This window comes from Neomonachus schauinslandi, chromosome 6 (assembly GCF_002201575.2).
Source record: "Neomonachus schauinslandi chromosome 6, ASM220157v2, whole genome shotgun sequence".
In the NCBI taxonomy this organism is placed as follows: Eukaryota; Metazoa; Chordata; class Mammalia; order Carnivora; family Phocidae; genus Neomonachus; species Neomonachus schauinslandi.
The window spans coordinates 101,579,850-101,599,128 of record NC_058408.1 but is presented as its reverse complement, the minus strand read 5'-3'; the positions used below and the strand labels follow the sequence as shown (position 1 = coordinate 101,599,128).

Sequence of the window (19,279 nt, the reverse complement as noted above, 5' to 3'; positions counted from 1 at the left end):
TTATGTCTCAATAAAGCTGTTATTAAAAAATGTTGGCAGTGAATAGGTTGGATCTTCTTTGCATTTCATATGAATATGAAGCTCATAAATGAAATTATGAACTGTGAAATGATAGTCAAATTTTTGCTTTCAGGAAAACTAATGTATTTTGTGTTCCAATGTCCAGGTGACTTTTACTAAATGTCTGTACGCACAGTTGGTACAACAAAGATTTGTGCCAGACCGGCGGAGTGGATACAAGATGCCTCCTCCATCTCATCCTCAATATCGAGCCCATGAATTGGGCATGAAGTTGGTAATGAACCATAAAATTTTATATTCTTCCTTTAGGTAAAAGGGCTCTTAATGGAATAATGATACAGCATAGAAAGTCTAGAAAAATACCTTACTTATGTGAGAATGTAGTAAAATATGGCATCTCAAACAAGAAGGGAAAATGGGTTATTCAGTTAATGATAATAGAAAAACTGTGAAGCTGTCTAAAAAATTAAAGTTGATTCCCTCACACCTATCCCAAAATAAATTCCAGGTGGACCAAATATTTAAAAGAGAACATTGAAACCATAAAATCTGAAAGAAAACACAGGAGAATTTTTGATAATTTGCATAGGAAAGGCCTTTCTTAGCAGGACTTGAAACCAGAGCTATTAAAAAAAAAGACTGATAAATTTGATTATTAAAGATTATGCATTTCTGGGGCACCTGGGTGGCTCAGTCAGTTAAGCGTCCGACTCTTGATTTAAACTCAGGTCATGAGCTCAGGATTGCTTAAGATTCTCTCTCTTCCTTTCCCTCTGCTCCTCCCTCCCCCTTCTAAAAAAAAAAAAAAAATTAAGCATTTCTGTGTGGGAAAGAAAAACCCCATAACTAAAGTCAAAAGATAGTAAACCTGAAGAAAGTATTATATTTGCAATTTAAATTAAAAAGAGCTAATTTCTTTAATATATAATAGAGTTCCTACAAGTCAATATGAAAAAAAAATACTAATTAATAAAAAATGTTGAGAAACTATGAACAGACAGCCCACAGGAAAGGAAATACAAATGATTTTTAATCTAAACATAAGAAAAATGTTGGCCCTTGCTCATAATAAAAGTAATGCAACTTAAAGCTATAAAACAGTGTTTTCTACCACTTGGCAAATATCAAAAAGTTTGATAATATATATTGGATTGATGAAAATATATATAGAGAGATACTTTCAAACATCATTGATGGGAATATAAGTTGATTCAATCTTTTATAACAATTTGTCAATATCCATCAATATATAAATGCACAAACCCTTCTGCTCATTTTCACTTCTAGATATTTATCCTCCATATATTTTACATGTGTACAAAGATGTATGAGGATACTCATGACAGCATTATTTGTAGTAGCAAAGGATTGGAAACTGCCTAAATGCCTATTAGTAGAGAAATAGATAAATTACGGTCTACCTATGCCATGAAATGGATAAATTTGTATGATCATATAAAATGATCTCCAACACATGTAACTTGGTGAAAAAGCAAGGTTTAGAACAGTGTATATGTTGCCATTTAATGACGAAAGGGATCCAGTAGGACATACACAGACCACACATCTGCTTAAGTGCATACATTACTTCTGAAAGGATATGCAAAAATTGGTAACAGTAGTTTTCTCTAGAGTGATCAGGAAAGCTCCCTGTCTGACTTACTTTGCTATGCTCATTCATTATATTTTTAGTCAGAAGACACTTAAAATAGAGTGATTCCCTCCCTTCCCTTTCCTATGTCTAAGGCCATGCTGAATTCATTTATAATTTCTCTTAGACAAGAAACCTTTTACAAGCCTTTTTTTAAGCAAACAAGAAATAAGTTTAAATTTCTGGTTTTGTAATCAGCAAGAAAAGAAATCTTGAAGAGAACAAAAATCTTTGTTTTGTATTATTTGCTTTCCCTTTATAATTTTTAGTAATCTATGGAAATTGAAAAACTTAGAAATAGATTTTTCATAAAATTCAGTGTTATAAATGTCTATATGCCCATATGTCCAGTCACCTAGGTCTTAAGTGTGGCTAAATGGAAAGAAAGTAACTTAATAATGAAAATTCTGTCTATTCCATCTAGGCTCACGGATTTGAGATCTTATGCTCCAAATGTAGCCCACATTTTTCTGACTCCAGGAAATCCTTCATGACTACCTCACCACTTTGGGCTGGCTTCCTTGAAAGTCTGAAAAAGAATGATTACTTTAAGGTAGGACTTGCAATGCGATTGTAAAACTGTACAATCCAGGGAAAATCAAGCTAGTGAATTAGAGTCCTATGGTCCAGATTTAATGTGTAACATTATTATAGAAGCTAGAGTTAAAAGGGACCATTCTAATTCAGTGTTAATGAGGGGGTAACTATGAACTGTTTCCAGTATTTTAGAAAAATTACTAACACTTGTATAGAGCGCTGAAAGTTATCATGTATCAGAAGAACAACTGGGGCAAATCATAAGGCAAACATGAAGACACCAAATAGAAAAATGAACAAAGAGGGGCGCCTAGGTGGCTCAGTCATTAAGCGTCTGCCTTTGGCTCAGGTCATGATCCCAGGGTCCTGGGATCAAGCCCCGCATCGGGCTCCCTGCTCAGCGGGAAGCCTGCTTCTCCGTCTCCCACTTCCCCTGCTTGTGTTCCCTCTGTGTGTCTCTCTCTGTCAAATAAATAAATAAAATATTAAAAAAAAAAAAGACATGGATTTTAAAAATTACAAAAAGACAACTAACAAATTTTTCTTAAAATATTCACTCTCCCAAGTAGTAAGGATATACATATGAACACAATAATACTTTTGCATATATGTGAAAAAGGATCTGTATGATATTTAGTGCTATTGAATATGTAGTGAAGTTAATATTCCTATACCTTGCCATAACATTGCATATTGTTAGAACTTCAACTGGAAAATAATTTGCTAATGTGTTCCAGGAGCTATAGAAAGGTTCCAACTGAGAACCTTCACTTTGAATAATCTATTTTAAGGAAACATCCAAGAAGTAGAAAAGTCCATTAAGAATATGATGATATAGGAACAGACATTTCTCCAAAGAAGACATACAGATGGCCAACAGATACGTGAAAAGATGCTCAACATTATTAATCTTCAGAGAAATGCAAATCAAAATCACAATGTGTGCAAAACAGAATCACAAACGTCTGTCAGAATGGCTAAAATCTAAAACACAAGAAACAAGTGTTGGTGAGGATGTGGAGAGAAAGGAACCCTTCCTTGTGCACTATTGGTGGGAACACAAACTGGTGCAGACACTGTGGAAAACAGTGTGGATGTTTCTCAAAAAATTTAAAAATAGCATTATCATATGATCCAGTAATTCCACTACTGGGTATTTACCCAAAGAAAATGAAAACACTAATTCAAAGGGATACATGCATTCCCATGTTTATTGCAGCATTATTTATAGCCAAGGGAAGCAACCCAAATATCCTATCAGTAGATGGATAGGTAAAGAAGATGTGATCTATATATTACTCAGCCATAAAAAAGAATGAAATCTTGCCATTTACAACAACATGGATGGGTCTAGAGTGTAAAATGCTAAATGAAACAAGTCAGAGAAAGACAAATACCCTATGATTTCACTCATGTGGAATTCAACAAACAAACCAAATGAACAAAGGAAAAAGACAAAAAATGGACTCTTAGCTATAGAGAAAAACTGATGGTTACCAGAGGGGAGGTGGGGGAATGGGTGAAATAGGTGAAGGGGATTAAGAGTACACTTACTGTGATGAGCACTGGGTAATGTATAGAATTGTTGAAACACTATATTGTATCCCTGAAACTAATATAACACTGTAGTCTAACTATACTGGAATTAAAATTTTTAAAAATATGATGATATAAAGACTGTAGCAATATGGCAAAGTGCTTATGATATTATAGTCTATTTTTGATAGAATATAAAATATTAAGTATGAATGCCAAAATAAACGTACATGTGAAAATCAGAAATGGTAGTTAAAGTGGGATTATGCTGTTTTTTGTTTCTATTTGTACTTTGTTTTATAAATTACTAATCAGTTATTTTTTAACAACTAATTAAATATTAGAAAATGGCAGAAAATCATCCAAATTGGAAAGAGGTCCTTAAAGGTGAAAAGGATTAGGTACTACTACATATAGCCTAGTCCCCTTATTTGGAGAAACTAGAGCCCAAAAAGGTACATTAATGACAAAACAGGGATTGGACTCAAGCCTCATGATTCCTGAATAATGTATCACATACTGCCTTCCTGAAAATTGCTGGTGAGCAGGTTATTTTAATGATACCATGTAAATAATGTTCTGATAGGCCTTTTTTTTGTTGTTTTTTTAAGGGACTGATAGAAGGTTCTGCTCAGTACCAGGCAAGGCTAGAAATGGCAAAGAGCTACTTCCAACTCTCAGTTAACCAACCAGAAGGGTGAGTTTATCACTACCTAACCGTGGCAGCAGAGTGGTAACCTGCCAGAAGTTAAGGAGTTCCTCACTCTTGAGATAGTTGCAGGAGTTGGAATTGCCATATTTAAAGAGTTAATGGCAAGGATCATGACTGTTGAAGGTGCTGAAGGTGGGGGAGAGGGGGTTTTGCTACGGAAGATCACTGCGTCTGGCATCATCATCATCATATAATGGCTAACATTGGTAATTATAAAGTGTAGGCCACTTTAATTTGTCAAATCTCTCTTACAGTCCTATGAAATAAGTATGATTATTACTGTTCCCTATTTATAGCAGAGAAGCTGAGGCCAAGAGAGATTAAGTAGTTTGCCAAAGGTCACACAGCTAATAAGTGACAGATACAGGATTTGAACTCAGGTAGTCTGATATTGAGCAAATGCTTAATTCCTATAGGAGCCCTTGGCTGTGTCTAGCTACTTTTAGGTGGGTCTGAAACACAGAATAAAGCAGACATTGATCTTTTAAATCAAATCTCATTCTGAGCTGCCATATATTTCCTGGGGGAAGAAAGAAATGAGCACAAGATTGGAAGGAAATGGCACCCCTTTAAAATTTAATAAAATGGAGGTCTCGTAATGGTGGAGTAACATATCCAACTAAGCCCCTGCCAATTGTAATTATAAACTCTGGACAGAATATAAGAAACAATTATTTGAAGACACAGTAAAACAACAAAATAAGGCAAAAACTGAAGGAAATAGGACCCTTAAAAGAAGATCAGAATAGATGTGGACCACATTATCTGAGTTGTCCCTTGAGGTCACTTCCTAGTCAGTGCAGCACCAAGGAAAAAATAGAGCTCTAGCCGAAAGCCTCAGTCTTATTGAGCTCAGGAATCAAAGGTCAGAATTTGAGTATTGGAAAAAATTCAATTTATAGTTGCAAAATTGAATTTGAGATACTCAAAGCTGTTAAATAATATGAAAGAATAGCTTTGTATATATTATGGTTAAAAGGTCCCAAGTTGTGTTTCTCATTTTGTTATTGGGTTTTTTTTTTTTTTTCCAAATAAAACTTTCTGGTTTTGAAGTCCAGTCATTCTGCTTGCATGGCAAACATCACTTCTTTGTGTGATAGAATGTTCTTTGAGGACTGGTGAAGCAAAGTTGATGCTGAGAGAACTCTTAACATCAGTTGTCCGTGAGATAATAATGACTTTACAGCAGTCCTTACTCTTCAGAGGTGTTTGCGTGTGCCTTTGTCCCACTCCCATCAGTTTTATGGCAATAATTGGTGGCAAGAGGATTCCTTCTTAGGGTATCATTTCAGAAAACTTGGGAAAGAGAGTCAGGAGAGTAAAAGAGGTGGCCCTCATGGTTAGGAGAATCTCCCCCAGATGATTCCCATCTGCTTCAAAGGGCCACTCTGCTTGTAGAGAAGTGTTACCTTACAGACTTGGGTTAAAGAGATGTTAAGAAATTAGAGAGACTCGTGTGTAGGAAAGTTAGGGCTCCTTGCACAAAACAAGATAGATTGGTGGTTCGGTAGTTCTTTTTAAATAATGAAGTTCGTGGGGTGCCTGGGTGGCTCAGTTGGTTAAGTGTCTGCCATCAGCTCAGGTCATGATTTCGGGGTCCTGGGATCAAGCCCATGTCGGGCTCCCTGCTCGGTGGGGAGCCTGCTTCCCCCTGAGCTCATGCTGTCTCTCACTCACTCTCTCTCTCTCAAATCTTAAAATAAGTTCGTTGTTGTTACAAAATAACATTCACTCATTATAGCAGATACAGAAAGATGTAATAAGGAAAATATTTATACCAGAGAGTCAACTATTATCATTTTGATCTACTGCCTTCCAGGATTTCCCTCCTCCCCATTCATCTAGTTATTTTTAAAACATTTTTATGCTATATAAAAATTTTATATCCTGTCCATATTTTTACTCATTATAATCTTACTTTTTCCCGACATTAAAAAGTCTTTATAAGCATAATTTTAAAGAGCTGCATAATATTTCAGGAAATGGATGTGCTATAACTTACCATATTTTTACTACTGGAGAAAGAATTATAAGTAGTTTACATATCCGACATTTAATTTTTTTTTTTTAAGATTTTTTTTTTTTAAAGATTTTATTTATTTATTTATTAGAGAGAGAGAGAGAGTAGGAGAGCGGGGAGGGCCAGAGGGAGAAGCAGACTCCCTGCCGAGCAGGGGGCCCGATGCGGGACTCGATCCTGGGACTCCAGGATCATGACCTGAGCCGAAGGCAGTTACTTAACCAACTGAGCCACCCAGGCGCCCCATATCCGACATTTAATTTAATTAATTTATTTATTTAAGATTTTATTTCTTTGACAGAGAGAGTATAAGCAGGGGGAGCGGCAGGCAGAGGGAGAGGGAGAAGCAGGCTTCCCACTGAGCAAGGAGCCTGATGCGGGGCTCGATTCTACGACCCTGAGATCATGACCTGAGCCAAAGGCAGGCACTTAACCGACTGAGTCACCCAGGCGCCCCTACATGTCCAACATTCTAAATAATGTTGCAAAAGAGACTCCCATTCCCCAAACCAGGGTAGCTTCTAAACAGTTTAAAACCAAACTCGCATCTCCCTCCAGACCTGTTCTTGAATTCCCAGTGTTTTGTTTTGTTTTTTTTTAATACCTGGATTAATATCACAGACTGTTTCCCACTCTCTTTTTTAAGAGTACTACCATCCTCCTTATCACCTAGACTTCCTGGCTCTCCTTGGATCCAGTCTCTTGATCCTTTTTATTATTATCTTGTGTCTTGCATTTTTCTTTTTTACTGCCTACCTACTCTAATTATTGTTTCTTTTTTTTTGGCTTATTTCTTGAACTATGGCAATACCTAAATTCGTTTCCCAACTTCTAGCGACTCTTCACTTCCAATGCAACCATTACAGCCAGGAGAATCTGCTTGAAATATATCTTCAATCATCTTTAATCCCTCTCCTAAAAATTATTAGAGATTGTAAAAGTGAAAGATTGAACAATGTAAGTGTCCATCAATAGTAGATAAATGGGGCGCCTGGGTGGCTCAGTCGTTAAGCGTCTGCCTTCGGCTCGGGTCATGATCCCGGGGTCCTGGGATCGAGCCCCGCATTGGACTCCCTGCTTGGCGGGAGGCCTGCTTCTCCCTCTCCCACTCCCGCTGCTTGTGTTCCCTCTCTCGCTGTGTCTCTCTCTGTCAAATAAATAAATAAAATCTTTAAAAACAAAAATAGTAGATAAATGAATTGCAGTGTATTTGTATGATGGACCACTATCCATTAGTTAACCAGAGATTAGCTAAATGTACATGAGTCTATTCAGGATTTCTCAACCTTGGCACTGTTTACATTTTGGACCAGATAATTCTTTGTTGTGGGAGATGCTCTGTGTATTATAGGATGTTTAGCAGCATCCCTGGCCTCTACCCAGTAAATGCCAATAGCACTCCACCCAGCCCCCAATTGTGAGAACCAAAAATATCACCAGACTTTGCCAGATATCCTCTGGGGGCAAAATTGCCCCCCGTTGAAAACCACTGATCTTTTGTTTTTTTGTTTTTTATTTATTTGAGAGAGAGAATGAGAGAGAGAGCACAAGAGGGGGGAGCGGGAGAGGGAGAAGCAGACTCCCCGCTCAGTAGGGAGCCCGATGCGGGACTCGATCCCAGGACTCCAGGATCATGACCTGAGCCGAAAGCAGTCGCTTAACCAACTGAGCCACCCAGGCGCCCTAAACCTAAAGTCTTCCTATACTTATGGAGCTTACATGCTAGTGTAGAAGAAAGACAGTAAATCACTATATGATATTAGATAGTGATAAGTAAGTGCTTTGAAGAGAAAACAGTGTATGAGGAAAGAGACGTACAGGCTGCTCTTCTAAAGATTTTATTGATTGATTGATGATTGATTGATTGTACGAGTAGGGGGACGGGGAGAAGGAGAAAGAGAATCCCAGGCAGACTCTGTGCTGAGCATGGAGCCTGACACAGGGCTCAGTTCCATGAACCTGAGATCATGATCTGAGCCAAGACCAAGAGTCGGTGGCTCACCCAACTGAGCCACCCAGGCACCGCTAGGCTGCTATTCCAAATAGGTTGGTCAAAGAGGCCTTTCCAAGGAGGTTCTGTTTGAGAAGAGACATAAATGAAGTGAGGGAATGAGGCATACAGGTATTTGGGGGGGAATAAAATTCCAGGGAAAGAGAACAGCAAATATAATAAATGTGTGTGTGTGGACCTCAGTGGACCAGAAGGATCATTTGTGAGAGCAGTCACCTCTGGGTAATAACGAAATGGGTTGGAACTGATAATGTTGATCATCAAAGGAAAAGTATTAGCTTTATCTATAAATTTTTAAAGTACATGCATGTTTAATTTTTTATGTTAAGGGTAATCAATCATTCCTTTAGACTGGACGTAAGTATAACAATATTATAATTCTAGGTGGTAGGATATGGACATTTGTTATATCATCTTTTTTTTTTTTTTTTTGCTGTATCTTTTGGACTTGTCTATATTATTTAAATCTCTTAAAACAAAAATTAAAAATAAAAAAGAAGCCATCAGTGATCACCCACTGCTTATTTCATTGAGTCCAAACTTAGCCATTTCAGGCTCACTGTGCTCTCATCCCAGTCCATCTGTTCAGCTTCGTCTTCCACACTTTTGCCAAACTGAACACCATTTGCTTTGTGAACATGTTCCTCACTTCTTTGCCTTTATACTAATGCTCATTTTCCCCTTTGCCTGAAGTTCCTCTACCCTATCTTACTTGTCAGAATCTTACCCATTCTGGGTGCCTGGGTGGCTCAGTTGGTTAAGCGTCTGCCTTGGGCTCAGGTCATGATCCCAGGGTCCTGCGTTCGAACCTCGTGTTGGGCTCCCAGCTCAGTGGGAGTGTGCTTCTCCCTCTCCCCCTGCTCCTCGCCCTGCTCATGCACTCGGGCTCTCTCTCTCTCAGAATAAATAAAATCTTAAGAAAACATCTTCCCCATTTTTTTAAAAGATTTATTTATTTTAGAGAGAGAGAGAGAGCATGTATGAGCAGAGGGAGAGGGAGAGAGAGAATCTCAAGCAGACTCCCCGCTAAGTGCAGGGCTCAATCTCATGACCCTGAGATCATGACCTCAGCTGAAATCAAGAGTTGGACACTTAACCGAGCCACCCAGGCCCCCGACCCCATTCTTTAAGGCCTAACTCAACTACTTCCATTGTCTTTATCATTTTTTTTTTAAACTTCTCTGTAGTTAATGTAATTAATTACCTTCTCCTGTGACTCTTCACAGCATTTGGTCCAACTCTTGATTTTGGCTCAGGTCATGACCTCAGGGTTATGAGATTGAGCCATGCACAAGCAGGTAGTCTGCTTGAGATTCTCTCTCTCCCTTTCCCTCTGCCCCTCCCCCTGCTCACACTCTCTCTCTCTTTCTATCTCTAAAATAAATAAATATGATTTTATATTGTGTAATTTATTATGATTATTTGTGTATTTATTTTTTCCTCTTAGTAATATTTGCATAATATGATTATGTCACCTATATGATTTAGCAAGGTGTGCAAATCTTTATTTAAATGAATGTAAGTCCATTCTATAACTTGATTTGCTCCATTATAAATAGGTCAGACAGGGTTCCATCAGTTTATATAACAGGTCACATTGCCATCATAAAATAACATGCTCATCATACAGATAATATCTCTGTGCATTACTTCCTCATCAGTTTACTGTAGGAGGATCATAAGATAGTATCAGAAGACTTCGAGACTTTGTTCTAACTCAATGACCTTTCAAAAGTTACAGAACTTCACTGAGCTCTGGTTTTCTCATCTGTAAACCAGGATTATTACCTCATAATAGTAATTGGAGGACTAAATAAGAAAATGTATTTAAAGTGCTACCCTGGGGCGCCTGGGTGGCTCAGTCATTAAGAGTCTGCCTTCGGCTCAGGTCCTGATCCCTGGGTCCTGGGATGGAGCCCTGCATTGGGCTCCCTGCTTGGGGTGAGCCTGCTTCTCCCTCTACCTGCTGCTCCCCCTGCTGTGCTCTCTCTCTGTCAAGTAAATAAAATCTTAAAAAAAAAAAAAAATTAAAATTAAGTGCTAGCCTAGCATATTATACATGCAAGATTAATTTTAGTTCATACTTTCCTCTGGGTTTTCTTTTTCTCATATATATGCTATATATAAATTGAAACAGTTGTACTCAGTCAGCAGCTTCATAATGGTGTTCCATGCATCCTGTTGCAGAACCAAAGGCAAAGGTGAAATGGATACATCTCTGAGCTTCCAAACTCCATTTCAATCAAAGCAGTTTTTCTTTTTCAGCTTTACTGAGAAATAATTGAGGAACAAAATCGTAAATATTTAAGGCATACATCATGGTGATTTGATATTTGTACATTTGAAGGGATCTAGTTAATTGGCAGTTCCATCACCTCACATATTTATCTTTTTGGTGGGGCAATTTGAACATTTAAGTTCTACTCTCTGAGCAGATTTCAATTATAAGATACAGTGTTATAGTCACCATGTTTTACATTAGATCCTTAGATGGTATTTAGAAACTTTGTACCCTTCCTTTTACCAACCTCTCCTTATTTCCCTCACTCCCTAGTCCCTGGCAACTACTTTTCGACTCTGTTTCTATGAACTTTACTTTTTTTTTTTTTTTTTTTTTGAGATTCCACATATATGTAATACCATGCAGTGTTTGTCATTCTCTGTCTGGTTTATTCCATTAGCATAATGACCTCAGGGTCAATCCATTTCACAAATAATAGTATTTCCTTCTTATATATATTTCTCTGAATAATATATGTGTATATATTTATTATATATATTTGTAATTGTAATACAATTTATAATATAATTGTATTAATATAGCACATCTCCTTTATCCTGTCATCCATTGGTGGACACTTAGGTGGTTTCCATGTCTTAGCTATTTGAATAAATCGTGCAGTGAAGGGAATTGCAGGTATCTCTTCAGTATCCTGTTTTCATTTCCTTTACATATATACCCAAAAGTAGAATTGCTGGATCATATGCTAGTTCTGTTTTTAATTTTTTGAGGATTCTTCATACTGTTTTTCATAGTGATTGCACCAGTTTACATTCCCCAAAGCATGGGGGTTCCCTTTTCTCCACCTCCTTACCAACTCTCTTGTCCTTTGGTAATATCCATTCTGACTGGTGTGAGCTGATACCTCATGGTGATTTTGATCTGTATTTTCTTGATGACGAGTGATGTTGAGCACCTTTTCATGTACCTCTTGGCCATTTGTACATCCTGTATTCAGGTCCTCTGCCCATTTTTAAATCAGATTGTTTTTAACTGATGAGTCATTGAACACTACATCAGAAACTAACGATGTAGGGCGCCTGGGTGGTTCAGATGGTTAAGCGTCTGCCTTCAGCTCAGGTCATGATCTCAGGGTCCTGGGATCGAGTCCTGCAATGGGCTCCTTGCTTGGCGGGGAGTCTGCTTCTACCTCTCCCCCCTGCTCATGCTCTCTCTCTCTGTCTCAAATGAATAAATAAAATCTTTAAAAAAGAAAAAAAAAGAAAGAAACTAATGATGTAGTGTATGTTGGCTAATTGAATTTAAATTAAAAAAATTAATAAGATTGGTTTTTTTAATTTTAAATATTTTTATTTATTTATTTGACAGAGAGAGACATAGCGAGAGAGGGAACACAAGCAGGGGGAGTGGGAGAGGGAGAAGCAGGCTTCCTGCTGAGCAGGGAGCCAGATGCGGGGCTCGATCTCAGGACCCTGGAATCATGACCCGAGCCAAAGGCAGACGCTTAACAACTGAGGCACCCAGGCGCCCCAGATTGGTTTTTTACTATCAAGTTGTATGAGTTCTTTATATATTTTGGATATTAACCCTTTATCAGATGTATGATTTTGTAAATATTTTCTCCCATTCAGTAGGTTGCCTTTTCAGTTTCCTTTGCTGTACAAAGCAGTTTTTCTTTGAGCTCTTTTAGAGTTCCTGGTAAAATTTTGAGAAAAAGGGGTCTGTAACCTATAACAATTGTTTCAAAACAAATTAGACTAGATTATTCCTCCCAGCTTTAAAATACTATTTTTTTGTGATTATTATTCTGAGCTGTCTTATAAAAAAATTCCCATGTCTTCTGTTTTTTTATAGCTCTCTTGCTATGAGCCCAGGTGAAGAAATCTTAACCTTATTACAAACTGTACCATTTGATATAGAAGAGCTTAAGAAGGAAGAAGCCAGTCTTCCTCCAGAAGATGGTAAGTGATGGACCAGGATAGAGCAGAAGGTTTAGGAAAGATGAAAATATTCCACTAAGTCTCACAGGGCCCTTCTCTGAGAGTACCTGCCATGTTCAGTGTGGTATGGCAGTGTCCTGTTTTCTTCTTTTTCAGATGACCAGTGGTTAGATCTCTCACCAGATCAACTGGACCAGCTACTGCAGGAAGCTGCTGGCAAAACAGAAGCAGAGCCCATTTCCAAGGAGGAGCAGAACTACGACTTAAGTCAAGTCTCAGAAAGCATGAAAGCTTTCATTTCCAAAGTTTCAACCCACAAAGGAGCAGAGCTACCTCGGTAATTTGTGTTAGAGTATAAATATCTAAGTAGTTAGAATGCAGATGTTGAAGTCATCTAGTCATTGCCATTTCCACTCTTGTTTTTCTTTTCAGTAAATGATTTGTACTGCTGTGTTTCCCTCTTTTGGTGCCTAGTACCATGATGACTTATCTGGAGTTGTATTTTTTTTTTTTTTTTAAGATTTTATTTATTTGACAGTGAGAGATACAGCGAGAGAGGGAACACAAGCAGGGGGAGCAGGAGAGGGAGAAGCAGGCTTCCTGCTGAGCAGGGAGCCCGATGCGGGGCTCGATCCCAGGACCCCGGGATCATGACCTGAGCCGAAGGCAGACGCTTAACGACTGAGCCACCCAGGCGCCCTGGAGTTGTATTTTTCATAGTCTGATTCTTTGCAATTCTTAAAGTAAGTCAGAGAGACTACTCAACAGATCTAAAAGTGTCCATCCCAGAGCTGTGCAAGGAAATCGTGTATTTTACCCTTTAAACTTTTACTCAGAACCTTATGGGCTCTTAACACCTAGCTCTCAGCAAATCCACACTTCCATTCAATCTCCCACCCCACAAGCCGATTGGAAGCTTCACATTCAAAAGAGAGGGATAAAAGAGTTCATCAGAGGAAGAAATAATAACAGAAGAAATGGGAAGTTACATTTGGCAAGTAATAGGAAAATAAGGTAGATGGAATTGTCACTTGTACGGCAAATATATCTTTATTCGTGTTGATGCTCTTGAGCCTCATGAGAAGAATAAAATTTATGTTCAGTATTCTCTTTTTAAGAAAGCAGAGATGGGGGGGGCGCCTGGGTGGCTCAGTCGGTTAAGCATCCGACTCTTTATCTCATTTCAGGTCTTGAGCTCAGGATTGTGTGTTCAAGCCCCATGTTGGGCTCCACACTGTGCATGGAGCCAGTTTAAAAAAAAAAAAAAAAGAAAGAAAGAGATAAGAGGAAATATGTTCCTACTTTTAAAAGTTTAGTTCCTGGGCGCCTGGGTGGCTCAGTCAGTTAAGCGTCTGCCTTCGGCTCAGGTCATGATCCCAGGGTCCTGGGATCGAGCCCTGCATCGGGCTCCCTGCTCTGTGGGGAGCCTGCTTCTCCCTCTCCTCCCCACTTGTGCTCTCTCTCTCACTATCTCTGTCTCTCTCTCTCAAATAAATAAAATCTAAAAAAATAAAAATAAAAAAATAAAAGTTTAGTTCCTAAAGAAATAGACCTTTTTAAAATTAATTCAGAGATGTGATTTGTTCTGCTAATGCCATATATATATATATATATATCTTGTGGGAGGTGCAGGGTGGGTAGGTCCCTAAATCAGTGTAAGTTAAATGTGCATAAACAAAGTGAAATTTTTACTTTTTCTTTTTTTTTTTTTTAAAGATTTTATTTATTTTTGTGAGAGAGAAAGAGAGATCATGAGCACAAGAGGTGGGGGAGAGGCAGAGGGAGAAGCAGACTCCCCGCTGAGGAGGGAGCCAGATGTGGGACCCAATTCCAGGACTCTGGGATCATGAGCTGAGCCGAAGGCAGTTGCTTAACTAACTGAGCCACCCCGGCACCCTTTACTTTTATTTCATCAGTCTTTCCCATTTCTTTTGCCCTGCAAGACCATTTAAACTACAGTATTTCTTGTTGTACTTCTTTTGAGATCGTATCTCTAGTAGTAGTCCTAAGAATGGCACTGCTTTAAAAAAAAAAAAAAAAGTTCCAGAGAGTTGTGTTCAAAATAAATGGTCTTTTTCCTTTAATCTTACAGAGAACCTTCCGAGGCTCCAATCACTTTTGATGCAGATTCTTTTCTTAATTATTTTGACAAGATTTTAGGTAAGTTACAGTGTGATGTTTATTCTGATTCTGAAACTATAAGTAGCAAGGCTGTTGCTAGAGTACTAGAGCATTGGATCTCTTGGAAGTCAAAGTATTTGCTTTCTCTTAATGATTTTGACTTTCTTTCAACCATGAACTTCTGCCCAGTTGAATGATTTTGCAGAGGATGCTTAGCTCAGTGCCTAACATAGTAGCTGCTCATTGAGTATTTGTTGAATGAGTGAATGCTGTGTGGCTAGATATGGTTTTACCTTGGCTTCCATGTTACACTGTTTTTTCTCTTTTGACTTACTGTACTTAACCCTAATAATAAAAAGACAAATAGCCCAATTTAAAAAATCAACAAAGGATATAAACAGGCAATGCCTTGAAGAAGAAATACAGACAAATAAATATTTGAAAATACTTGTTTCTAGTAAATAAATACACAATTCAAAGTAATAACTTATTTTTTTGCCCACCATATTGGCAAAGATTTAAAAGATTGACAATACCCAGTTTTCTCAAAGGGTTGAAGAAATGGGGTACTGTCAAACTATGAGCGTGGAAGTTTAAGTTGTCTTTCACAGGGTGGTTTGGAACTCTAGAAAGTTTATAACCTTTGACTTAGTAATTTCACTTCCAGGAATTTTCTCTATGAAAAGGACACATATGTGCTAAGATAGTGATTACAGCATTGTAGTAGCAAAAAATTGGAATGTCCTAAATGTCCATGGAGAAGGAAATGGCTAAATTATAGTACAATCATATTATGAAATATTGTGCAGTCTTAAGAAAGAATGAGATCCATCTACATGTTTTCACAAAGAAGGACTTCCAAGACCTAGAAATAAGTGGAAAAGCAAACCATGGTTCAGTGTGTGTGTGTGTGTGTGTGATATGTGTATGTGTGTAATACCCTTACGTTTTTATACATACGTAAAGAACTACATAAAGGCCTGGGTACCCACCAAACTGTGAAAAGATGCTTAACTCTGGGAAGAGAGTGAGATGTGAGACAATAATAACTCCATATGGCTTGAATATTTATATCAAAGTATATCCATGTATTCTGTAGCTTTTAAATTTTAAGTAAAAAATTTTAGTTATTGAATTCATAGTAAAAAAAAAAAAGCTGTATTTTTCAGATCAGCCTGTGTACTTTTCTGCAAATATCTGCCCGCAGTACCATTTTCTGGAAGGGATTTTTATTAAGTAATTTACCTCTGTATATTTGTCCTTTTCCGCAGATAATATTTAACTCTTTTGAGAGGTATAATCACTCAAGAAAAAATTACCATGTGGCTCTTTTTGTGTTGGGGTCTGTGTAGGTCCAAGTCCTCATGAATCAGACTCTGATGATCTGGATGAAGAAGACTTTGAATGTTTAGATAGTGATGATGACTTGGATCTTAAAACCCAGGAGACTGGGGAAGAAGCATCTGTAAGAGGAACTCTTAATAATCTCAAGTCATACATGGCCCAGATGGACCAGGAATTGGCACAGACCAGCATTGGCAAAAGTTTCACCACCCAGAAGCAAATGGTACGTGAGTGTTTAACCTCTTCCCCTATCTGAATATCTTAATATTATGAAGGAGAGCTAAAACTATATTTTATCTTAGTTTTTCTTTCTTTCCTTTTTTTGATGATGAATTTGATATTTTGATTTGAAATAAATAAGAATTTAAGATTGCTAATGTTTCCCTAAGGATTATTAACTTTGTTCTCCTAAATATGTTTAATTATATTACTTATTCTGTTATCCATTAGGATTTAACATTAAAAGTCATGCAGTGTGGTCAGACTAGTTTGTGGTTGCATTCTACTACTAACAGCTTACACGGACTTTAAAAACAGAAAGGATCTTAAATATCCAAATAATTTTCAAGTCTTAATAGTGTTTGTTCTGTGTTTTCTTAATTTAGGGCCAAATTAAGAATTCATCTTCCACTCATTTTTTTATCCTAGTTTTTATACCAGCAGTGTCTAACCTGGGCCTAAGAGACATTATGAAAGAGAGTGGACCCTGGAGCCTTGGGGATTAGGGTTTGAAATCCAGCTCAACCACCCGCTGTGACTATATATCCATTAACCAGTAATCCTTATGTTGTAGAATCAATATGAGAACTAAATGAGACAACAGTGAAATCCATAAGGCCCTTAATGAATGTTATTTACCTTGCTTTGATCATCTAAACCACATTTAAACTATAATCACTTCCAGTATTGCCCAAACCTAATAGAAACCAAGAAACAATGTTAAATTTATCTAAAGCAGTGTTTCTAAAATATTAATATGTATATGAGCCATCTAAAGATCTAAGTAAAAGTGAAGTAAAACAAAAAGTAAAATATAGAAAATAAAATGTGGATTCTGGTTAAGTTGGTCTGGGGTGAAGCCTGAGATTTTACATGTCTAACAGGCTCCCAGGCAGTGTTGGGATCAGCATGCTGCTGATTCATGCACTGCACTTTGAATAGCAAAGATACTAAGGCCTATAACTCAAGCTACAGTCTTTCAAATCCTTTCCCAACCTGTGAAACCAGAGAGGTTCAAGTAACAATTCAGAATCTTTGTGGTTGGACTCCACAGAGCCTCAGGCTTTTAAAGTTTTTTCACTGGGGGATAAAAAGGTAATTAGTTTCTTTCATTTAGAGAAAAAATTAGAGTCTCTCTTTTTAATGTTCATATTTGCGTATCTCTTTTAAAACTCTTAGGCAAGCTATAAATATGTCTCCTTAACTTTGGTTATCTCCCTTGGGCTATTTCAAAACGGGGAAGAAATCCAATTTATAGAAACTTTTCCTAGAAAGAAGTGTGTTAAAATCTTTGGAACCAAATTCTAATATGTGTGTTAAATTGTGAAGTTTATTAGACTTCATTTTTATTTTCTATCATTAAGGATAAGAAATTGCCTTTTTAATTTAGATTTCAGTTTTACATTATTGCTTAGTTTTTTTTGTAACTACCATCTAATCTAATGGCCTATTCCATGATTTTGTTTTCTCTCCATAAATAAGGAACCTCTATCCCAGACTACCAATAATAATTCAGATGAGGAAGATTCTGGTGCAGGAGGATCTGTTATGACACCAGTGGATATAGACCTGAACCTGGTTTCAAATATACTGGAATCCTATAGTTCCCAAGCTGGACTGGCAGGACCTGCGTCCAACCTTTTACAAAGCATGGGAGTACAGCTGCCTGATAACACTGATCACAGACCCACAAGTAAGCCAACGCAAGATTAGCCAGCACACCTAGCCTCTCTTTTTTTCTTCTTAAATAAATATTGAGTCTCACTGTGCTCATGTATAGTTTAGATGACTCATTTAGTAAAAATGTTTCTTCAGTACAAGTTTCACAGGCTAACTTCTCCTCTGTGAGCCCCAAATGTTGCCCACTCTGCATAAGTCTTTGTGATCTCAGCTGAGGTACATACAAGGTTTTGAAGTCAGCAGAAGAGAGAAAAATCAAGCCCCTGGACAGCCCCTGAGAGATTTACACACTCCGTGTTTAGAACATTAAGTTGATCTTTACTGAGGATTAAAGGAAGAGAAAGGAGGGTGATAGGCAAAAATGAGAAGTGAGTGAGTTGCTTTTTTATTCCAGTTACCAGAAATGACCTTTAGCCAGGCTCACTCTGGTGACAAATACATTTGTTTTAATGTTTTACCTGTTTTTGCTCTTCTGCTTCACGGACTGAGTGGGCTCTTTTTATCCTTACCACCTTCATCACTCATTGCCACATGAATATTGTCCAGCCAGGTAGGCCCTGTACCAAAGTTCCTTTTATTTATCTGCCATTTTCAGTACCTCAGCCCTGCCCTCTTTTGCCTCAGCTTTCAGATATCCTTGGAGTTCTAAGAAGCAAAGCCCTCCTCCCACTCACTGCCAGGAAATAAAGTTCAGTGTCACAGCTCCTCTATTAGCCTCTCTCATTTTTCTTTTCCAAATCAACACATTAATCCAAAAGCAAACAGTTACTCCATGGTAAGTTTGAGAAACTTAACGTGAATCCTGCACACTCCCCTTTCTATCAGTATTTTCAGATTGGGGATGTGTACACAGGTGCTCACAAACACACCCACAGAGAGATAGAAAAGATTGGGAGATGGTAATACACATGGACCCTGAACTGTTTTCTTCTAACTGCAAGATATGAAGAAATCTCAGGACCTCCCTTTGGAGAGTGCTTTTCCCTTCTACATGCTGGGTTTAGTTCAGGTCAGGGCAAGCTGCCAACCTAACAGGACAATCAAGTCCCATCACATACTATCCCTCAACATTTCCTGATGAAGGCACTTTGATTTCCCCAAAGTACTGATGATTTGCCAGCAATGGCAAAAGCAACGACCTTTTGGGATCAAAGGGAAATTCAGCACTTCATCTTGTCTAGTTCTAGAATCTAGTAGACTTTAATGTGTGAACAATCTTAGTATCTCTAGCACTTGAGTCTTTTA

The 19,279-nt window shown here is 37.8% G+C and overlaps 1 protein-coding gene across 2 annotated transcripts in view; it reads left to right on the top strand.

The window, feature by feature from the left end:
• The window catches only part of ECD (ecdysoneless cell cycle regulator), a 30,200-nt gene extending 11,007 nt beyond the window's left edge, over positions 1-19,193 (top strand). For both annotated transcript variants that reach the window (XM_021699928.1, XM_021699927.1), the window contains exons 7-14: positions 167-295; positions 2,097-2,225; positions 4,357-4,442; positions 12,585-12,691; positions 12,827-13,007; positions 14,763-14,830; positions 16,144-16,358; positions 17,837-19,193. In XM_021699928.1, coding sequence (XP_021555603.1) covers positions 167-295; positions 2,097-2,225; positions 4,357-4,442; positions 12,585-12,691; positions 12,827-13,007; positions 14,763-14,830; positions 16,144-16,358; positions 17,837-18,067 — 1,146 coding nt within the window. In that variant the 3' untranslated portion in view covers positions 18,068-19,193. The remainder of the gene's footprint in view (positions 1-166; positions 296-2,096; positions 2,226-4,356; positions 4,443-12,584; positions 12,692-12,826; positions 13,008-14,762; positions 14,831-16,143; positions 16,359-17,836) is intronic.
• The last annotated feature ends 86 nt before the right edge of the window (positions 19,194-19,279 follow it).